General features: G+C 38.8%; 1 protein-coding gene across 1 annotated transcript; it reads left to right on the forward strand.

The window, feature by feature from the left end:
* The first annotated feature begins 2,356 nt into the window (after positions 1–2,356).
* Positions 2,357–15,934, forward strand: LOC121643576 (endothelin receptor type B-like). Its single transcript, XM_041991067.1, has 8 exons — positions 2,357–2,513; positions 9,168–9,660; positions 10,535–10,647; positions 10,743–10,947; positions 12,375–12,524; positions 12,635–12,768; positions 12,882–12,990; positions 13,897–15,934. Exons 2-8 carry the CDS (start codon positions 9,265–9,267, stop codon positions 14,035–14,037), a joined length of 1,248 nt encoding a protein of 415 aa, XP_041847001.1. The 5' UTR covers positions 2,357–2,513; positions 9,168–9,264; the 3' UTR covers positions 14,038–15,934.
* The last annotated feature ends 1,002 nt before the right edge of the window (positions 15,935–16,936 follow it).

Genomic DNA, 16,936 nt, shown 5'->3' on the forward strand with positions numbered 1-16,936 from the left:
TAATAAAACATCTGTGAAGATGTTTCTGGGTTTTCCCTGCAAAATTTAAAGAACCGTGAGAATTTAAGAGGTCATGTTGATGTAAACAGAAGAAAAACAGATGATTATTTTTAGGCCTGCTTTGAAAGCAGGACATCGTACGTTGAAATTGCATTAGTCACATCACAACTTGAAATATGCAACAACTGTGTGCCTCTGTGGCTTCCAGCAAAAACAGCCCTGAGGAGTAATTTTCAATGGATGAGATGAACGGCTAGAAAAATGCAAGCAAGTTTAAAGGCATAAATAGAGTCTCTGCTTCTATCAGTCTGTTAATACAGCCACTGTTGTGGCTAAAGAAATGGTTTATTTTAAACCCTTTCATCAAGAGCTACAGGAAGTGCTGCAAGTGCAAAGTTTGTGTTTGCTTCCTGTAGAGGATGAGAAGGAAGGAAAATACAGAACTGTCCAACAGTAAATGCTCATAAAACAATAAATGTCCATCAGCCAAAGTCACGTACTGCACAGCATCAGGGACGAGAGCACATCCTCTCATCTGTCTCTTTCTCACACACAGACACACACACACACACACACGCACACACGCACACACACAGGTGCAGAGCAGTTCAATGCTCAGTGCCATGTATAATGGTGATAATGTCCGTTAATGGTATAATAATATGAGACTGTGCTAATGTCAGTAATAGTGCACCAGGAATAGTCACCTCCCAAAATAGAGCAGGGGATGGGTGTCATTAAAGAGACTCAACAGAAAGGTCCTTTGTTTGGTGTGTGTGGATGGGTGTGGGTGTCTGTGTGTGAAGTGTAGCAATATTCCCAAATATTTCAGCTTGTCTGCATGTGAAAGTAGACTTGTGTGCACATGTGTATCACAAAGAGGGAAGAATAACTGTGTGATGGTTTTATTTTCTAGATCAAGTCATTAAATAATTTTTGGCATCTGTAATGTGTCTTCTGAGTTATAGTCATGCAAATGCTTCACGGCAGATGTGCACGTTAATCATGCAATAGGTGTATGAAAATGAGCAGGTTGCAGATTTTAAATGCTCTGAAATGAGAATATTTCAAAGTTGTGGTGACATAAATAAAAATCTATTTGCAGTAATGACGTCTTTGTCAGTCACTTGACTGATGTTTGCAATCACTGCTGTCAGCCTTATCTGCAATAACCGTGAGACTCGTGCAACATTTTACCTATTTGTTGATGCTTCTAATATGTTGTTTCACTTACTGATTGTTTTTTACAGTGGAAAGGAAAGGGATGTGTGTGAATGAATGTGTGTGCCTGTATCTGTACTGATGCTCAGAAAATTTCACTGTAGGTTTTATAGTGGGAAATAGGTACTTTACACCATCAATACACAACTACTCTACTTGTAGTCCTGTGCATATGAGACATTGACAGTTTTAAAATTACAAACTGATATGTGTGGCTGGACAAGCGTGGCATACATGGAGTCATAACAACATCCTGGTCTATCACAGAATGTGTCAAATATGAATAACTGTGCCTCAATCAGAGAAAAATTGAGAGGAAAGCAGTGTGAAGGATTTGTATATTGAATATAAAAAGTAAATTCAATTCAGTTCAGTACAGCTTTATTTGCGTAGCCCCGCTTCACAACGTAATCTCAGGGCACTTTACAGACAAATCAATGCAAGCCAGTTCATAATAAATAATAGCCTAGTTAAGGAAAGGACACACACAGTTAAGGCACAGTGGTGTGGTGGTTGGCACTGCAACCTCACAGCAAGAAGGTCGCTGTTTCGAGCCTTGGCTGGGGGAGGTTTGAAGGGCGGCCTTTCTATGTGGAGTTTGTATGTTTTCCGGGTTCATTCCGGGTTCTTCAGCTTTCTCCCACCGTCCAAAACCATGCATGTTATTGGTCACTCTAAATTCTCTCTAGGAGTGAGCGTGAGTGGCTGTTTGCCTCTCTGTGTTGGTCCTGTGATGGACTGGTAACCCATCTAGGGTGTACCCCGCCTCTCACCTGTTAACTGAATCGGACTAAGGAGTATAGAAAAAGAATCTTATGAATTCATTTTAATAACGTTTTGAGAGAGAGATTTAATATTGTTATTGTAACATTGTTATTACCAATAAATTTTTGGTTCTGCATCTAATCTGTTTTGTTTGTTTGTTTTAACCTGAGAAAGAAGATCCAGAGAAAAAAAAGCAAAAAAAAAAAAAGAGAGAAAAGAAAAACTGTTAAATGTGCGCGCGTGCTTTGGGGCTGAATCCCAACCAGAGCTGAAGGTTGTATCTGGAACGTGATTGGTCGCTTCTGCAGCCTCCCGGCTCGAGGCTATAAAAACTCCGTCAGGCTGCGGCTGCAGAGCGCAGTCAGTAAACGCAGAGCGGACGCACCGCTGGCACCGCTGGACGCACCGTGAACTTTTCCTTCTGATTAATAACTTCTAATTAAACCACAATCATCTGCCTGAATAAAAGAACGCTACTGGAATATTATTCAGAAAATTTTGAAGTCTAACTCAACACCGTAACTCCGGTAAGTCCCTTAAAGAATGTTTTAAAATTTAATTGATAACGTCATTGACTTTAATTCAATTTGAAACGCGGGCGTAACCGCAGTTTAATGACTTTCTATCAATCTGTCTTTATATAAATATCTCCTCGTGCTGTTGAGTCCAAAAGTTAAACTTGTTTTTGTCTGATATTGACAAGATTGATGGGATCTTTGCACATAGGGGAAAGCAATATTTCACACGATGACAAAGAATTTAAAATGAGGCTGTAAATGTTAATTGTCACGTTTGAATGAAAGCACAATGAATCTTAAACATTTTCAGCCCTGCTTTTTTCTTTTTTTTTTTACTTTTTCCATCCGTAAAAAAAAAAAAAAAAAAAAAAAAACATGCCTCTATGTTTGCTTTTAGATGAATGTGTTCCTAAATAAAATAGGGAAAGAATAACAGAGAAAAACAATCATGAACACCAAAAACGGATCCATAATTTTCAGTTAAGATGCAGGGTTGTTAAATATCTGATTTAATTAAATTTTTAATACAATTTTCTTATGTTTAGCTGTTTAATAACTAAAGTTATTAATATATATTTAGATCAGTTCTTTTTGCTCTTTGTGCAGAATGCTGCAAGGAATATCTGTTTACATAAAGTCTTGCAGATTTTAATAATTTATTTTTAACATATCATCTGAAGCTCTGTCAGATTAGTACTTAAATTAAGCAAATTCTAGAGGAAAAAGAAAGATAAATTTGTGCACTTCAGACCCAGAACAATGCAGCTGAGACTATTCAGTATAAAGTTAGAAAAAGATGCCAACTATGTCTAAATTATAATCCAAACTATGGATTTCTAGTTTCCAGTTTGTAAAACTTATACAAAACCACTGATGTAAATTTGACTGAACTATATTCTCAGACATCTGCTGGTGAGGATCTTTCTTCCCACCATCTCCAGCCTTCAGGTCGCCCTCATGACTCCTTCCCTCTCAGGCGTTGAACCTCAGCTTTCAGCCTTTCCTCTTGTCTCTGCCTTTCCTGTGCATTCCTTCTCCTCCTATCGTTCTTGTCAACAGTGCAGCAGGTCAGTTTCCTCAATCTTGGCCTCCCATTTCATCTTTTCAGTGTTTTTCTTTTTCTTTTTTTTTCTTTTACACACATTTTCAGCACTCACCTCTCCTTCTCCTCCTTCCCAAAACACAAGTCCACTTTTTCTGACCTCCACATTTCACCCCCTCCACTTTGACTCTGCAGCTCGCCAACTGTTTTACTCCTTTCTTTTTTTTCTTCTTTTCTAAGAAGTTGAGCCAGCAGAGCTGAATGTCAGAGGTGGTTTTGAAGGCAAAATCTATTAGATTAAGACAATCAGTCCAATTAAAACTCAACTTTCCAATGAAATCAGACAATCTTCCTCTAACAGAACCTAATAAGCTGCCATGTTATACAACACAAAGGCATCATTCACATGATATGGATGGATGATGGCCAAATTTTTCAAAACTGATTCCTTGTGATATGTGTGTGAGCTCATCCATGTGATTTTCTGTTTTTGTGTGTGTGAGATGGAAGAGGCAGAGTTTGAGGGCTGCATGCATTTATGAATAGTACTGAAAGTGTGTGTTGACTTCTTAGGCATGAACTTTTTTTTAATCCAAACATTTCTCCCCAAACTTTTGCACAGATTTGCAGCTCATAGATGGCATTTGTGTGTATGTGTGTGTGTGTGTGTGTGTGTGTGTGTGTGTGTGTGTGTGTGTGTGTGTGTGTGTGTGTGTGTGTGTGTGTGTGTGGATCGATTCCAGGCTTTCCCTGACTACATGCCCAAGTGACCTTGGGCAAGGCACTGAACCCCACGTTGCCTCCCGATGTGTTTATCTGGGTATGAATGTGTGTGATGGGGAACACACTTAATACGTAACAATAGAAGTGCTGTATGAGTTTGTGTGTGAATGGGTGAACAAGCAACGTAAAAGTGCTTTGAGTGGTCAACATATAACTAGAAAAGCGTTAAACAAGTACAGTCTATTTACCATTTAGCATGTTAGTGAACGACTCCTCTGATTGTGTGTTTCTGCTCTAGAGATATTGCCATCCTCATCAATCAGCCCATTTATCGTGAGATGCCCCAGGCCTTTCTTGGGGATACACATGACAGCGGCTCAGAGCGAAGCTCTGTCTGATAGAGAGAAAGAATCTTTGTCAGACACACCGGACACACAGATACACTGTTCTTCATCTAACCTCAGTAATCACTAGTCCATTTGTCCTGCTTGTTTTTGTGTGTCACCACCCCCACTCCTTTTATTATTAATCTTCTTTTTTTTATTGACAATGCTCTTACTGCCTGAAAACTTTGTGTGCATATGCTGATAATTTTCTTTGTTTTTATATATGTGTGTGTGTCTAAATATTCAAGTAAAAATATTTTAACACATGTTGATTCAAGTGAAATTTCCTCTTAAGGATTCAAAAGCTTCTTTTTTACTTTTTCTGGGGAGCCAGGGTCTTTCAGGGCTCTTCCTCAGCCCCCCCATGTTTTGACTCCTGTTAAAGAAGTAAAACATCTAAGGATATTCTGTGTGTGTGTGTGTGTTTTTTACCTTCCTTTGATATGGGTCCCTTTTATACTGCACTTTGGTCAAGTATACTAAACCACCTCAAAGATGTGATGCAGTTGTAACAACTGCTCACTAGAGGCGATATTCACTGAAATGACCACTGACCAAGAAGAAAGAAGAAAAATCCAGCTCACGGATTGGCCAGGACCAAAACCGACTCGTTTAACTCAAGTAAACAATGGAAAGTTATCACGATGCTCTACGATGCATCTTACATCACTTCCTTCTTTGCTTCTTTCTTCTTGGTCAGAGGTTTTTTCAGGGAAATTTCACCCTTAGCGAGCAGTTGTAACTGTGTATCGTTGTTCAGATAGTTTAGTAGTGCAGTGTGAAAGCAAACCAATATAAAGGAAGGCATGAAATATATTAGAATTACCTGCTCAACTGAACCGGGTCCTATCCTGGTGTGAATGTGCCTTTAGATTACCCTGAACTTCCTGGGTGGAGTTAGCAGCACTGAACACGTCTGACTGGTTTCACTGCCTGAGATAGAGTCTGCCTCAGTCATCTTTGATTCTCAGGTCTCCACAAAAGTTTGTAAAATCTGTTAATTTGAGGTTTTCTGCAGGGATCATTATTAGAAACTCACTCGCAGCCACAATAAGCTGTGGGAGACAGCGAGTGCTTGTAAAGTCAAGCAAGGGTCCTTAAGGGATGCCGTTTTAGGATGCCATGCTATCCAAACTTTCCAAAAGACTTTTACATTGTGAAGGATCTCTCAAACTACTTAGTCCTTCTTTGCATGAAATGTCAAGGAGGCCTTTTGAATATCCAAGCAGACAAAAGATGGATTGATGTCAGCACTTGCTGTTAAATGCTGTTTGCTTTCACCACATTCATCATGTGGTTAACTTTTGTTTCACAAAAGCACAACAAAGAAGAAACTACCGGTGTAAACAGCTGAAAGGTCACAGCTGTGGGAATTTTTTATCTGTTACGTGATTCGTTTGAAGACTTTTCATTAGAGAGCTGAAATTACAAAAACCAAGCAGTGAAACTAGAGTAATAAAATGTTCATCTGCAGCAATGCCTCATAATTACAAAACAAAGGCAGCCTGGCTGCCATATCAAAGAAGCAATTTAGATCAATAAAATGTTATGTTGTAAAGCATAAATAACAGTCGTGCTAACTTGCATAATCAAAATTGTATCCCAGATCTCAGAGGAAATGCAACAGACTCAGAGCTGAAAAGTCCTTCAGCTCTTAAAAACAAAACCCCGACCATTTAAGTTCTGGTTACTGTTGGACCAAAGATGCATAAAGATTCTCTTTGATCTGTTCGGTGAATTTTTTCATGTCAACTGTGTGCAAAGTGTATTATAATTATCATACATTAACATGTTAGCAGCCTGATAAAGGAATTAAGAAGCATGTTGTATGATGCATTCGCATGCTGACGGCTCTGGGAACAGGCGTGACTGCAACCATGACACAGAGATGCAGTCACATTCAGGAAACGTTCTCAAATCTGTATGTTCATAATGCATCATGTTAAAGAGGAAAAGGAAACTCATTTTTATTTATTATTACTTTTCTTTGTGGGGTTTGTTTTGTTGACCAGGAACTCATGGCAGGAGCTCTGCTCAGCTCTCACATTGAAGGCGATCAGATTATCATTCCAGAGAGAACGTAACAAGATAATAAGTTCAAATAATTTTAAAAGGGAGAAGCGAAGGGTTCATCCCTCTTCAAAATGCCCACAACAAAGCCATCCCTGCTCCCTTTTTATATGAAATATCTTTGCTTCTGGATATTATCGCAGCAGCACGTATAGTTGAAAGATGCTTCATCTTTAGACCCAATTTTACACAATCTTTACATTCCTTTCTTAAGAAATTAGACCCTTTTTAAAGAAATTTTTTAAACAAGTGCTACTTTAAAAATAGACAAAATAATATATTGGCAACCGGTAAAACAAACATTTAATATCTAATTTAAAAAAAAAAAAAACTCATTGCTGCTTCCTGCCAGTTGACGAAGATGAAAGCGTTTGGCCTTTGCCAGAAGGAAATGATGTGCTGTTGTTTATTTGCAAGTAGAATCGGGGAGTGAGAGCTGATCACAAGAGCTCCAAAGGCTCATGTGGAGATGCATCCTGATACCAGGTGTGAGCTGACCCACTTAGAGCCATCCTCTTGTGATCAGGTCAGCCAGGCGTCAGCAGGGGAAACGAGGGGGATCAGTCTCAAATAACTGGCTCAACTGTGATTACCCAAAGGAACTTTCCTCTCTGTGGAAGCCTTTCCAGTGTTTCTCAACCTTGTCCATGATAAACAAACACGGTTTTCTGCTTGTTGTTTTCTTTCTTTTTATTTGTATTTTATTTAGAACAAAAATTTCAAACAAAAAAGTGAATATTTAACACAGAATTAAAGCTTTCAAATAAAAAAAAGGTATAGAATGTAGTTAAATACCTGCCCCTTTGATATTAAAACTTACACAGCATTCATCAGGATATTTATAATATTATCCAACTAAAATAAATCATAATACACAATATGCATTGCTTCCAATGAGCCTTATCATATCTTTTAATTACATAATTTTTAATTATTTGTTTTAATCTGCCTATTGTTTGACATGTTTTATGTCTTTACTGCAGCTATTCTATAATTAACCCTCCTGTGGAGCTACAGTGAAGTTTAGGTTTTGTTTTTTTAAACATGTTTGTTCCTCTTAGACTGAATTTATTTTCCCTTAGTTGAAAAAACTTTTGGATACTGTTTGGTAAATGATCATTTTAAACTCTTTCAATTTTAAAATTGACCAGCGAAGAAGGATAAAATTTAAGGATGTCACGATTATCAATATTATAGTTTATTAATCTCACAACATTAAAATTTTGCAGGTAAGTTTAATTTATTTCCATCTTTTGATTCCAACATGACAAATAATATAGCAGCAAAAAAGTAATCAAAAAGTCTCATTCCAGCTAAATTCCCTCTGTTCTGTAAACAATAAGTAAATCCTACTTGTTAATTGTCAATCCCTCACAGATGGAAAAGGCTACAGGACCTCCACCTGAACTTGGAAGGCTTCTTTCTGGAAACTAATTTATAAAATTGGGTTTTGAACATTTCTTTTCAGCCTGAGGAGATAATTTAGAAACATCTAGTTAGCTTTGACTTCCAGCTGTCCTTGAGCAGAATAGCTGCTGTTTGACACAAAAACAATACTGGAACAAGGGAAATAAATAAACATGACCACGTATCTGTAATCAAATGCAGTTTCTTCTACAGTCTGTTGCACACGGATGACAAAAAGGCATCAACCTCAAACTGAGTTGACTGTGAAATTTTTCTTGTTTTTTTTACTTTTTTGTTTTTTGTCATCTGCATAATGAAACATTAAGTGAACCCAATACAACCCAATACACAACTACAATATTATAAATGACGCAATAACATGTAAGCTCAGTGTTTTGTTGGGTAAACATTAATGTCGGGTTACTGCACATTTGTCTTTACTTTGGGAAACAAAGCCAGGTGGTTATCCTGCAGGAGGTGACACACATTCAATGTATTTGCTACTTTCTCTGCAACTTATGTCATGGCATGCTTACGCTGGCAAGTCATCCTCCACAATGACACCTTGGTCGTCTTTTCCTATAACCAAAGAAATCCAACAAGGATGACTAAATCCAACAAGGATGACTAAATTTAACAAGGATGACTAAATCTGACAGGGTCGTTTGCAGGGAATAACTCTTCCTCTGCCGTACTTTCCCACTCTAACATGCCTCTTCTGCAACACAAGCAGCAACACTTGGATGTTGCATAACTTTGTTTTTGTTCCCTGAACAAGTTGTACTGATCAGCCAATGTGGGTCAGACATAATCTTTTATGGGAAGTGATTTATGTGACGAGATGGATCTCTATGATTAACTGATTGTGGCATTAATACTGCAGTTAATTGTGAAATCAAGTAACTGTGACATTCCTAAAGAGGACATCGTAAATCAATTATGTTATTAAAATTCATGTTCTGAGGAAACTGAATGACTGTCATTGCCATCAAGCTAATTTCTGTCTTTTCTTTTTTTAATATGTTTTGTCTGCAGGACACCCCAGCTCGGTCAAAACCACTGTGCCAGGCTCGAAGCAAGGCCCAGTGTGCAGACGTATGTGTGTGCACCCATTTGTACATCTTGTGTGAGGATGAGGGCCATCGCACTGCTGCTGCTGCTGGGTCTCTGGGTGACCACGGAGGCTGGGGCTTCCAGGTTAGTCCGTGACTCTCAGGGCACCCCTGAAGCTTTAGAACCATCCAGGAACAACACCGCCATCCAGCCTCTGCCCCCACAACCAGGCCGACCACGGAACTCTTTCCCCCCGATGTGCATAAAGCCCACAGAGATCAAACACACCTTTAAATATGTGAACACCATCATTTCCTGTCTGATCTTTGTGGTGGGGATCATTGGCAACTCTACGCTGCTCAGGATCATATATCGGAACAAGTGTATGAGGAATGGACCCAACGTCTTGATTGGCAGCCTGGCGCTGGGGGATCTGCTTTATATTATCATTGCCATCCCCATCAATGTGTACAAGGTAACCACATTTAAAGTTTCTGTGCATCTGTCTCGTGTTTCCTCTCTTTGCGGTTTGCTTGATGTACAATCTTGATTTAGAGGCTTTATAAACATTTATGAATCTATATTCAATTTTAAAAGAGCTGGAGAGCAGATTAAAAGTATTTTTTTTGGCACACCCTGTTCATTCTTTTAGTTAATTGCTGTGCCTTTATATTATTTTTATCATTATGTATGTAGACTGCTTTGGCTTTTTGCCTCCTAAACATTCATAATAACAAACAAAACATCTGTGAGAGCGAATTTAAACCAGCTGTTTAGCAGGTGCAGCTGACATGTGGAAAATGCTCCTTTATCAACTTGCTTGTGTTTGTATGGAGCTGAAATATCTATTGGCTTGCTGGTAGGTGAAGTCAAAGCCAAAGCAGAAGACGTCCTGAACTAGCTTTCCAAATCTGATATATTTCACTTTGATTGAATGAAGCTGGAAAATCGGTTTGCTTTATCCAGGAAAATCTAACAATTATACATCCCGAGTCTTGTTTTCTCTGCTGATGTAGGAACTCTAACCCTAATGTTAGATATAAAGATAGTATCACAATGCATTTTAAGTTGATTTAAGCAGCTACAACACAGTGGAATGATGAAATATGTAGGTCCATTTGTTATTACATGCTCTGTCCTAACCTTGAACAGATCTTTTTCCACCCTGGGTGAATGACTTTAGGAGTGAGGAGGAGTTCCCTGTTATACGTTTTGGCTTTAGCTGAATTAATTTTAGAAGACACGAGGAAGAATGGACCTCTAAATGAACCTTAAAGGGATTTTTCTGTGTTTGCACAGGTGACACTTAAATTTCTCTGATTTCAAATCTCTTTTCTGTTATACTGCAGCTAATAGCTGAAGACTGGCCGTTTGGGGTGTACGTCTGTAAGTTAATGCCATTCATCCAGAAAGCCTCAGTTGGAATCACAGTCCTCAGTTTGTGTGCCCTCAGTATTGATCGGTGAGTACACACACATACATTTAAAGACAAATATTATAATATTAGCATTAAAAGCAGCTGTTGTATGTGTCTCTGTTTGCCTCCTGTTTCCGTAGCTACCATGCAGTGACATCGTGGAGCAGGGTGAAGGGAATGGGAATCCCTGTGTGGAAAGCAGTGGAGGTGACGCTGATCTGGCTGGTTGCTGTGGTGCTGGCAGTACCTGAGGCACTGGCTTTTGACATGATGGAGATGCCGTACAGAGGCAACAAGCTGCGCATCTGCCTGCTGCATCCAGAACAAGCCACCAGCTTTATGAAGGTAGACACCTGACGTGCTACTCAGCCGACGTGGTGGGAGAAGCTGTATTATCAGTAGAGCTGTCAGGATATCACAGTATCACTGCATTCATGCTCATTAAGTTTCAAAAGACATCAGTCAGTCACCCAATACAATCCTACTCACTGTAGAATAATTAAATAAATAATTATATTATATAACAATACAAAAATGCCTTTGTGCATACAACTGTAACTGAAATCTTTCAGATGAGAAGTGAAACATCTTCAAGAATCTACACCTACAAACTGTCAGAACAGCAGCTAGCATCCCTATGAAGCTTCGCTCCGAGCTAAATGCTCATTTCAGCATTTTAGCTGTTCATTTTCTTTGTTTCTTATGCTCTTAGCCTTTGTTTTCTGTCAGCTTTAAATTATCTCCAGTTAGAAGTTAACACATGAGCAACCACTGGCAATGATTGCATAAGCATGCAAAGTGGCTTCACTCTCTTTGCATCACGAATATCTGCACAAAGTTTCATGGCTTTTTGTTCCGTAGATGCTTAAATATTTCAGTCTGGTCCAAAAGTGATAAGCTGACCTGAGTTGCTATTCATACAGAAAGTCTGAACACAGCTCTGAGACAAAAAATATAATAATGCCTGCACCATCATCGTGTAACGGCTTTTATTTCAAAAAGTGAGATAAGGATGAAGAAATGCACACATGAAAATATGCTCATGGATAACAACTAAATGATTTCAACAACACTGTATACTGCTGTGTACTTTTCTCTTTCTAAGAAATAAAACCAGAGCAAAACATTTGCTTGGCAAAGTGCATTTAGTTTGTATCAGTGTCCCACACACATATGGTGAAAATTATCCAGAACTTTCATTTAGTTTGAGAAAGAACAAACTTCAGATTGTTTTCAACCTGGTGCAGAATGCAGCAGAATGGTTTGCGTCAAAACAAAGAGCCTGGACAGCAACAGTACAGTTAGTTTTTGTTTAATCAGTCTTTTTTTTTCTCTCTGCCAAAAAATAATTATTGATTCTTAAAAAAATATAATCAAGTACATTGCATGCAAATCATTTTATCGTGACTCTTTCTCATAATGTTCATAATGGAGAGCCCATAAAGCTTCTCAAGAAGACAGAAATTATGAAAACATTTACAATATGTGACCTTTTCCAGACAAAAGGAAAGACACTGGGGTAAAGGAGGGGACCTAATATAATTGACTAAATATTTTCCAGTCTGCCAAAACCAGATTTTCTAAATGGAAAATGGAAACAAGAGGAAGATTTTTCACTAAACTGTGAAAGTCAAAAACAATTCTCAAGTTTCGAGCCATATGTTTCTATACAAGTTTAACTGCATGCTTGACATTGTCTTGTGAATATCTTTGCTTTATTTCTGCTGTTGAGATTAAAAGTTAGACATTGATGTTTTGTCTTTGATTTGCAGTTCTACCAGGAAGTCAAAGACTGGTGGCTGTTTGGCTTCTATTTCTGCTTCCCTTTGGCCTGCACGGGAATCTTCTACACGCTCATGACCTGTGAGATGCTCAGTCGCAAAAAAGGCATGCGCATCGCACTCAACGACCACATGAAGCAGGTATATGTGCAACATGACAGCAGAGCTCATACATCAGAGTCTGAAAGAGGACTGAAGGGAGTCTTGTTTATTTTTCTGTGTCTGTGTGTGTGTGTGTGTGTGTGGTGTAGCGGAGGGAAGTGGCGAAGACGGTGTTCTGCCTGGTGTTGATCTTTGCTTTCTGCTGGCTGCCTCTTCATCTCAGCCGTATTTTGAAGAAAACAGTCTACGACCAAAATGACCCCAACCGCTGCGAGCTGCTCAGGTAAGCTCAAAGATATCCAACAGAACCTCACTGAAAGCTTCACGAGAACTCATTGTTAATGATTATTTGACTTCCTGTAGGCTTTACTGTAAACTCTGCCCTTTCCCCGACAGTTTCCTCTTAGTGATGGATTACATCGGCATCAACATGGCCTCTCTAAACTCCTGCATTAACCCGATTGCCCTCTACTTTGTCAGCCAGAAGTTTAAAAACTGTTTCCAGGTAAGAAGGAACACTGACATTAATTCTTAAAACTCTGCACTATTGTTTATACTGTCAGCAGTTTCTCAGGAAGAGTAGTGTGTAACTCTGTGGGGTCAATTCTGGTTGATAGCTTACCCTTCAGGTGATCTACAGAAGTTTCCCAGGCATTCATATCCCATCCAGGAGGTTTACATGTAGTCCTTAAATAATCAAAGACTCTATATGGTAAATCCACAATGAGTGGTCCATGATAATAACACCATTATTTATCACAAAGATCACTATCACTCCTGTGTTGCTAAGTAACCTCTACTTTGAATTAACAGCCTTTTCCTGCTAAACGTGCATCCAATTAGACACTTTAACTTATGGTTATGTCCAATCAGGAACAGCTTAAAGATCAACAAGAGACAAGAACAAAAATAATGTTCCTCAATGGCTGAAAAAAAGCCAATAAGATTAATTTGAAGGACGATGGCACCAAAAACAAGCTGAGTTGGAGAAAGTTTTGTAAGGATAGTGGGTAAATAGTAACATAAATAAGTGTAAATAGTAAAAACCGCTTGAAGAATACAGTGTAAATATGTAAATAGGTTCTGTTGTGTGTTTCAATGAAAATATTTTTTCTCCTGAAAGCCAAGACTTGAGAGAACAACATGCAGATGAGAAAAGGCTTGGTCACTGTTGATCTGTGTGTTATTTCTACAAAGAATTGTCAGTAATAAATTCTGTGTTGTTATTTTGGTTGACCTTTATGGTATCTATATCTATTAATACATTAACTTTACGTCATTTTAGCCTCATAATCTGAAAACCAAGACTGTCCTGAAAATATTGTCTTCATGTTGTGGACCCAAATTAGCTAAATTGGCCTGGGAGTTTTGAGGATTGAATAAAGGGTTTCTTCTTGTTGCTGTTTTGTAGTCCTGCCTGTGCTGCTGGTGCTACAGAACATCTCCTCTGGATGAGCGAGGCTCAGGAGGCCGATGGAAGGGCTCTTGCCATGGAAACGGACTGGACCGCTCCAGTTCCCGCTCCAGTCAGAAATACACAAGCTCTTCATAAACGCACAACCCTCGCTGCACAGCCCAACTTCCCAAACAGATGCTCCCATCAGCTCCCATCACGGAGAAACAGCAGAGTCACTGCCAACATGTCGACGATCAGGTCTGAGTCAGGGGGCGGAAATGGAGAGGGGTGGAAGTCTCCTCTGCAGAGCTCCCCACAGACAGAAAGACTCAGACGCCAACCCAAACCGATGAACGAAATAAGAAGACTGTAGCCGTTCAGGCTGTATTATTAAATGCAGAAGCTATGATGAAACCAAAGCTGCATACATGTGTTCATGCTTTTGACACTGAAGCTTGCGTAGAGGACTTTAAGGGCTCTCACTGGACCAGAAAGTCAAATACATTTGTAGATGTTTGAATCAAGTCATTTGTAAATTTATGTACAGGATTCTTTACGTGTAGACTGCGACTTTTGCTTATATCTAGCCAAAGTGCTTCATGTATGAATAAGCACTGATCAGTACAACCTGTTAAAGCTTTAACACCTCATGGGGAAAGCTCAAGGGAAACTGTGACGCTGAGTCCTTTGAGACTCAAAGGACTGGCACCTTTGAGACCCAGCGTCTCAGAGGCGCCAGTCTTTTTACTTATATAAGATCAGTAGTTGATTGTTTGACTATGAAGTGTATGTAGTTTGTCCTGAATTCCTATATGTGTTGGTTACTTCATACCCGATTTAAATGGGCCCCACTGTGTACCTTACAGTCATGTGGAGAGTTGCACATGGGAAATCTTTTTTATCGCTTCTTCTCAAGTCATGTGGTGGCAGCTGTTGTCTAAGAACACTGGCAAACACCAGATGATGTGTCATGCTTCGTGTAAAAAGTCCTTACCCCGTCTTACAACGTAGCTTCTATTTTTCTGAGAAAACACAAAGCACATGAAGAGCTTGTGTAAACCTCCAACCTGAAGTGTTCACTTATTACTGAATGTTTCCTTCATCAGACAAAGGTAACGCTGCAAAGATGCTCCTGTTCCTGTTACTTTGATTACTTTTTATTATTATTATTATTATTATTATTATTATTATTATTGTTACTATTGAGCCATTTAAATGCTTTTTATATGGAAATGTAAATATGTATAGCAGGGCGAATGTCTTCAGGTGGATTGACTGAACTACATATTGATCCTTGGGGCGGTACGTGGGTGCTTTGCAGTAGGAGGGTTCTGCCCAGTGCTTCAGCTTCCTACCAAAGACATGCATGTTAAATCAGCCATTGGGGTGACTGTAAGTTTTTGTTTCTGAGAGTTATTGGGACAACCAGGTTGAACCCCACATCTTGGCTGATGTCAGCTGGACTGTAAGCCTCCCTATGAATGAAAAAGCAAGCATATGATGGATACTGAGAATCTTTAAATCATCCTGAGTAGATTTTAGGATAACTTACTGAGTTTATGTACTTTATACAAGAGAAACTAAACTAGTTCAATTAAATGTCCAATTTAACCTAGTCCATCAAAACCTGTTTATACAAGGCTAATTTATAACATCTACAGACAGTCAGTGGATCATATCTTCACCTCGATTCAAACCCTTGCTAAAAAAATGGTTTTTAATATATATTTTCAGATTATCTTTCATGTAAAGCTGATACATGTTTACTTTATTCCTGCTTGGACTATATATTTTCTCCCACATGTTGCAGTAATCTATAAATCAGCTGAACAGGAACTCGTGAAACTGGTGTCAAATCGTGCCATCTCCACCCTGTTTAGCTACATCTAAACGTGACCATATGTTGGAGGCTCAGAGCAGTTTTGAGTGGAAACATGTTGGAATCATGGGAGGCTGAAGCCCAAAATGTGTGAATACGATGTTGGTCCTGATTTAAATACATTTATACAGTACATATGTGTTCAGAGTATGCAGTAATAAATATTATTTTATAGCATGCATGTTGTTTGAGTTATTCACTGACCTGTTAAAGCACATTTCATTGGCTAAAGGTCGATTATTATCTTTAATAAAGATAATGTGGCAAAGCTTCTCAACTTTTCCAGCTATATGGAGGGGTGGTGAACTTTTGCTGGGACTGAACCATAACAGTAATCTCTATTATTAATATCCTGTTAAAAGGTCACATATGCAATGGACTCAACTTAAAAAAAATAGCTGTAACATTTGGTTTTCATCTACTTTCAAAGACCATCAAAGAAAAATTACGTCAAACATTTAACTTTTCCTTGTCTAAAATGATTGTTTAGGTCATTATCGGTCAATTCCAAGAAAGAGTTTTTTGGTGCTATAGAGCTGATTAAATCTGGGAAAAGCTTTTTAACATCAGCTCACGTTACAGATTTTAAGAGGTTCTGTTTTGTCTCCGTTCAGCTGTTTCTTGGAAAATGACCACAAGTTCCACAAGACTAAAAACTTTATTTATCAGCAAGAATTTTACTTTCCAATGATTTAACTCCTGCAGGTTGAAATTTGAGGTTCAGTGTCTGAGTTAGAGGGGAAAACCTTTCAGCAATGCCAGAGGGGAAAAAATGTGATGGGGGTTTGATGGATATCTGAAAAATAACAAAGTGCTGGCAGCAGGCTGTGAATTATCTCAGTGTCAAAGACATACAATTATCTCAAGCAACCAAATAATCAGAGGAATTACATTTGATAAATCAACCGTTCATAGCCCTCATTTTCACATGAGCTGCAGTGAACTGGTACCAGATTAGCTGAGAGAACTCACCATCCCTGCTGCTGAACCAAACATTGTGGCGTTTCATCACAGTGTGTTTTAAATAAAACTAAAATTTATCCCACATGCAATAAATCTTGGGCTTCTTGACATTTACAAAACCACATCAAAAAAGGCGCAACAGTTTATAAAGAGAACTATCTATTCCCAGCAGTGATTCAGCATCCCCATCCCGGCTGGAAATCAACTCTTTCA

The sequence above is a fragment of the Melanotaenia boesemani genome, chromosome 7, assembly GCF_017639745.1.
Source record: "Melanotaenia boesemani isolate fMelBoe1 chromosome 7, fMelBoe1.pri, whole genome shotgun sequence".
Classification (NCBI taxonomy): domain Eukaryota; kingdom Metazoa; phylum Chordata; class Actinopteri; order Atheriniformes; family Melanotaeniidae; genus Melanotaenia; species Melanotaenia boesemani.

Excerpts from the sequence above, each read along its gene's own strand:
- LOC121643576 (XM_041991067.1), top strand. The coding sequence starts at position 9,265 with ATGAGGGCCATCGCACTGCTGCTGCTGCTGGGTCTCTGGGTGACCACG. Across the intron at positions 10,648-10,742 it reads TGTGCCCTCAGTATTGATCG|CTACCATGCAGTGACATCGT; the intron begins GTGAGTACACAC and ends CTGTTTCCGTAG. Across the intron at positions 12,991-13,896 it reads AGTTTAAAAACTGTTTCCAG|TCCTGCCTGTGCTGCTGGTG; the intron begins GTAAGAAGGAAC and ends GCTGTTTTGTAG.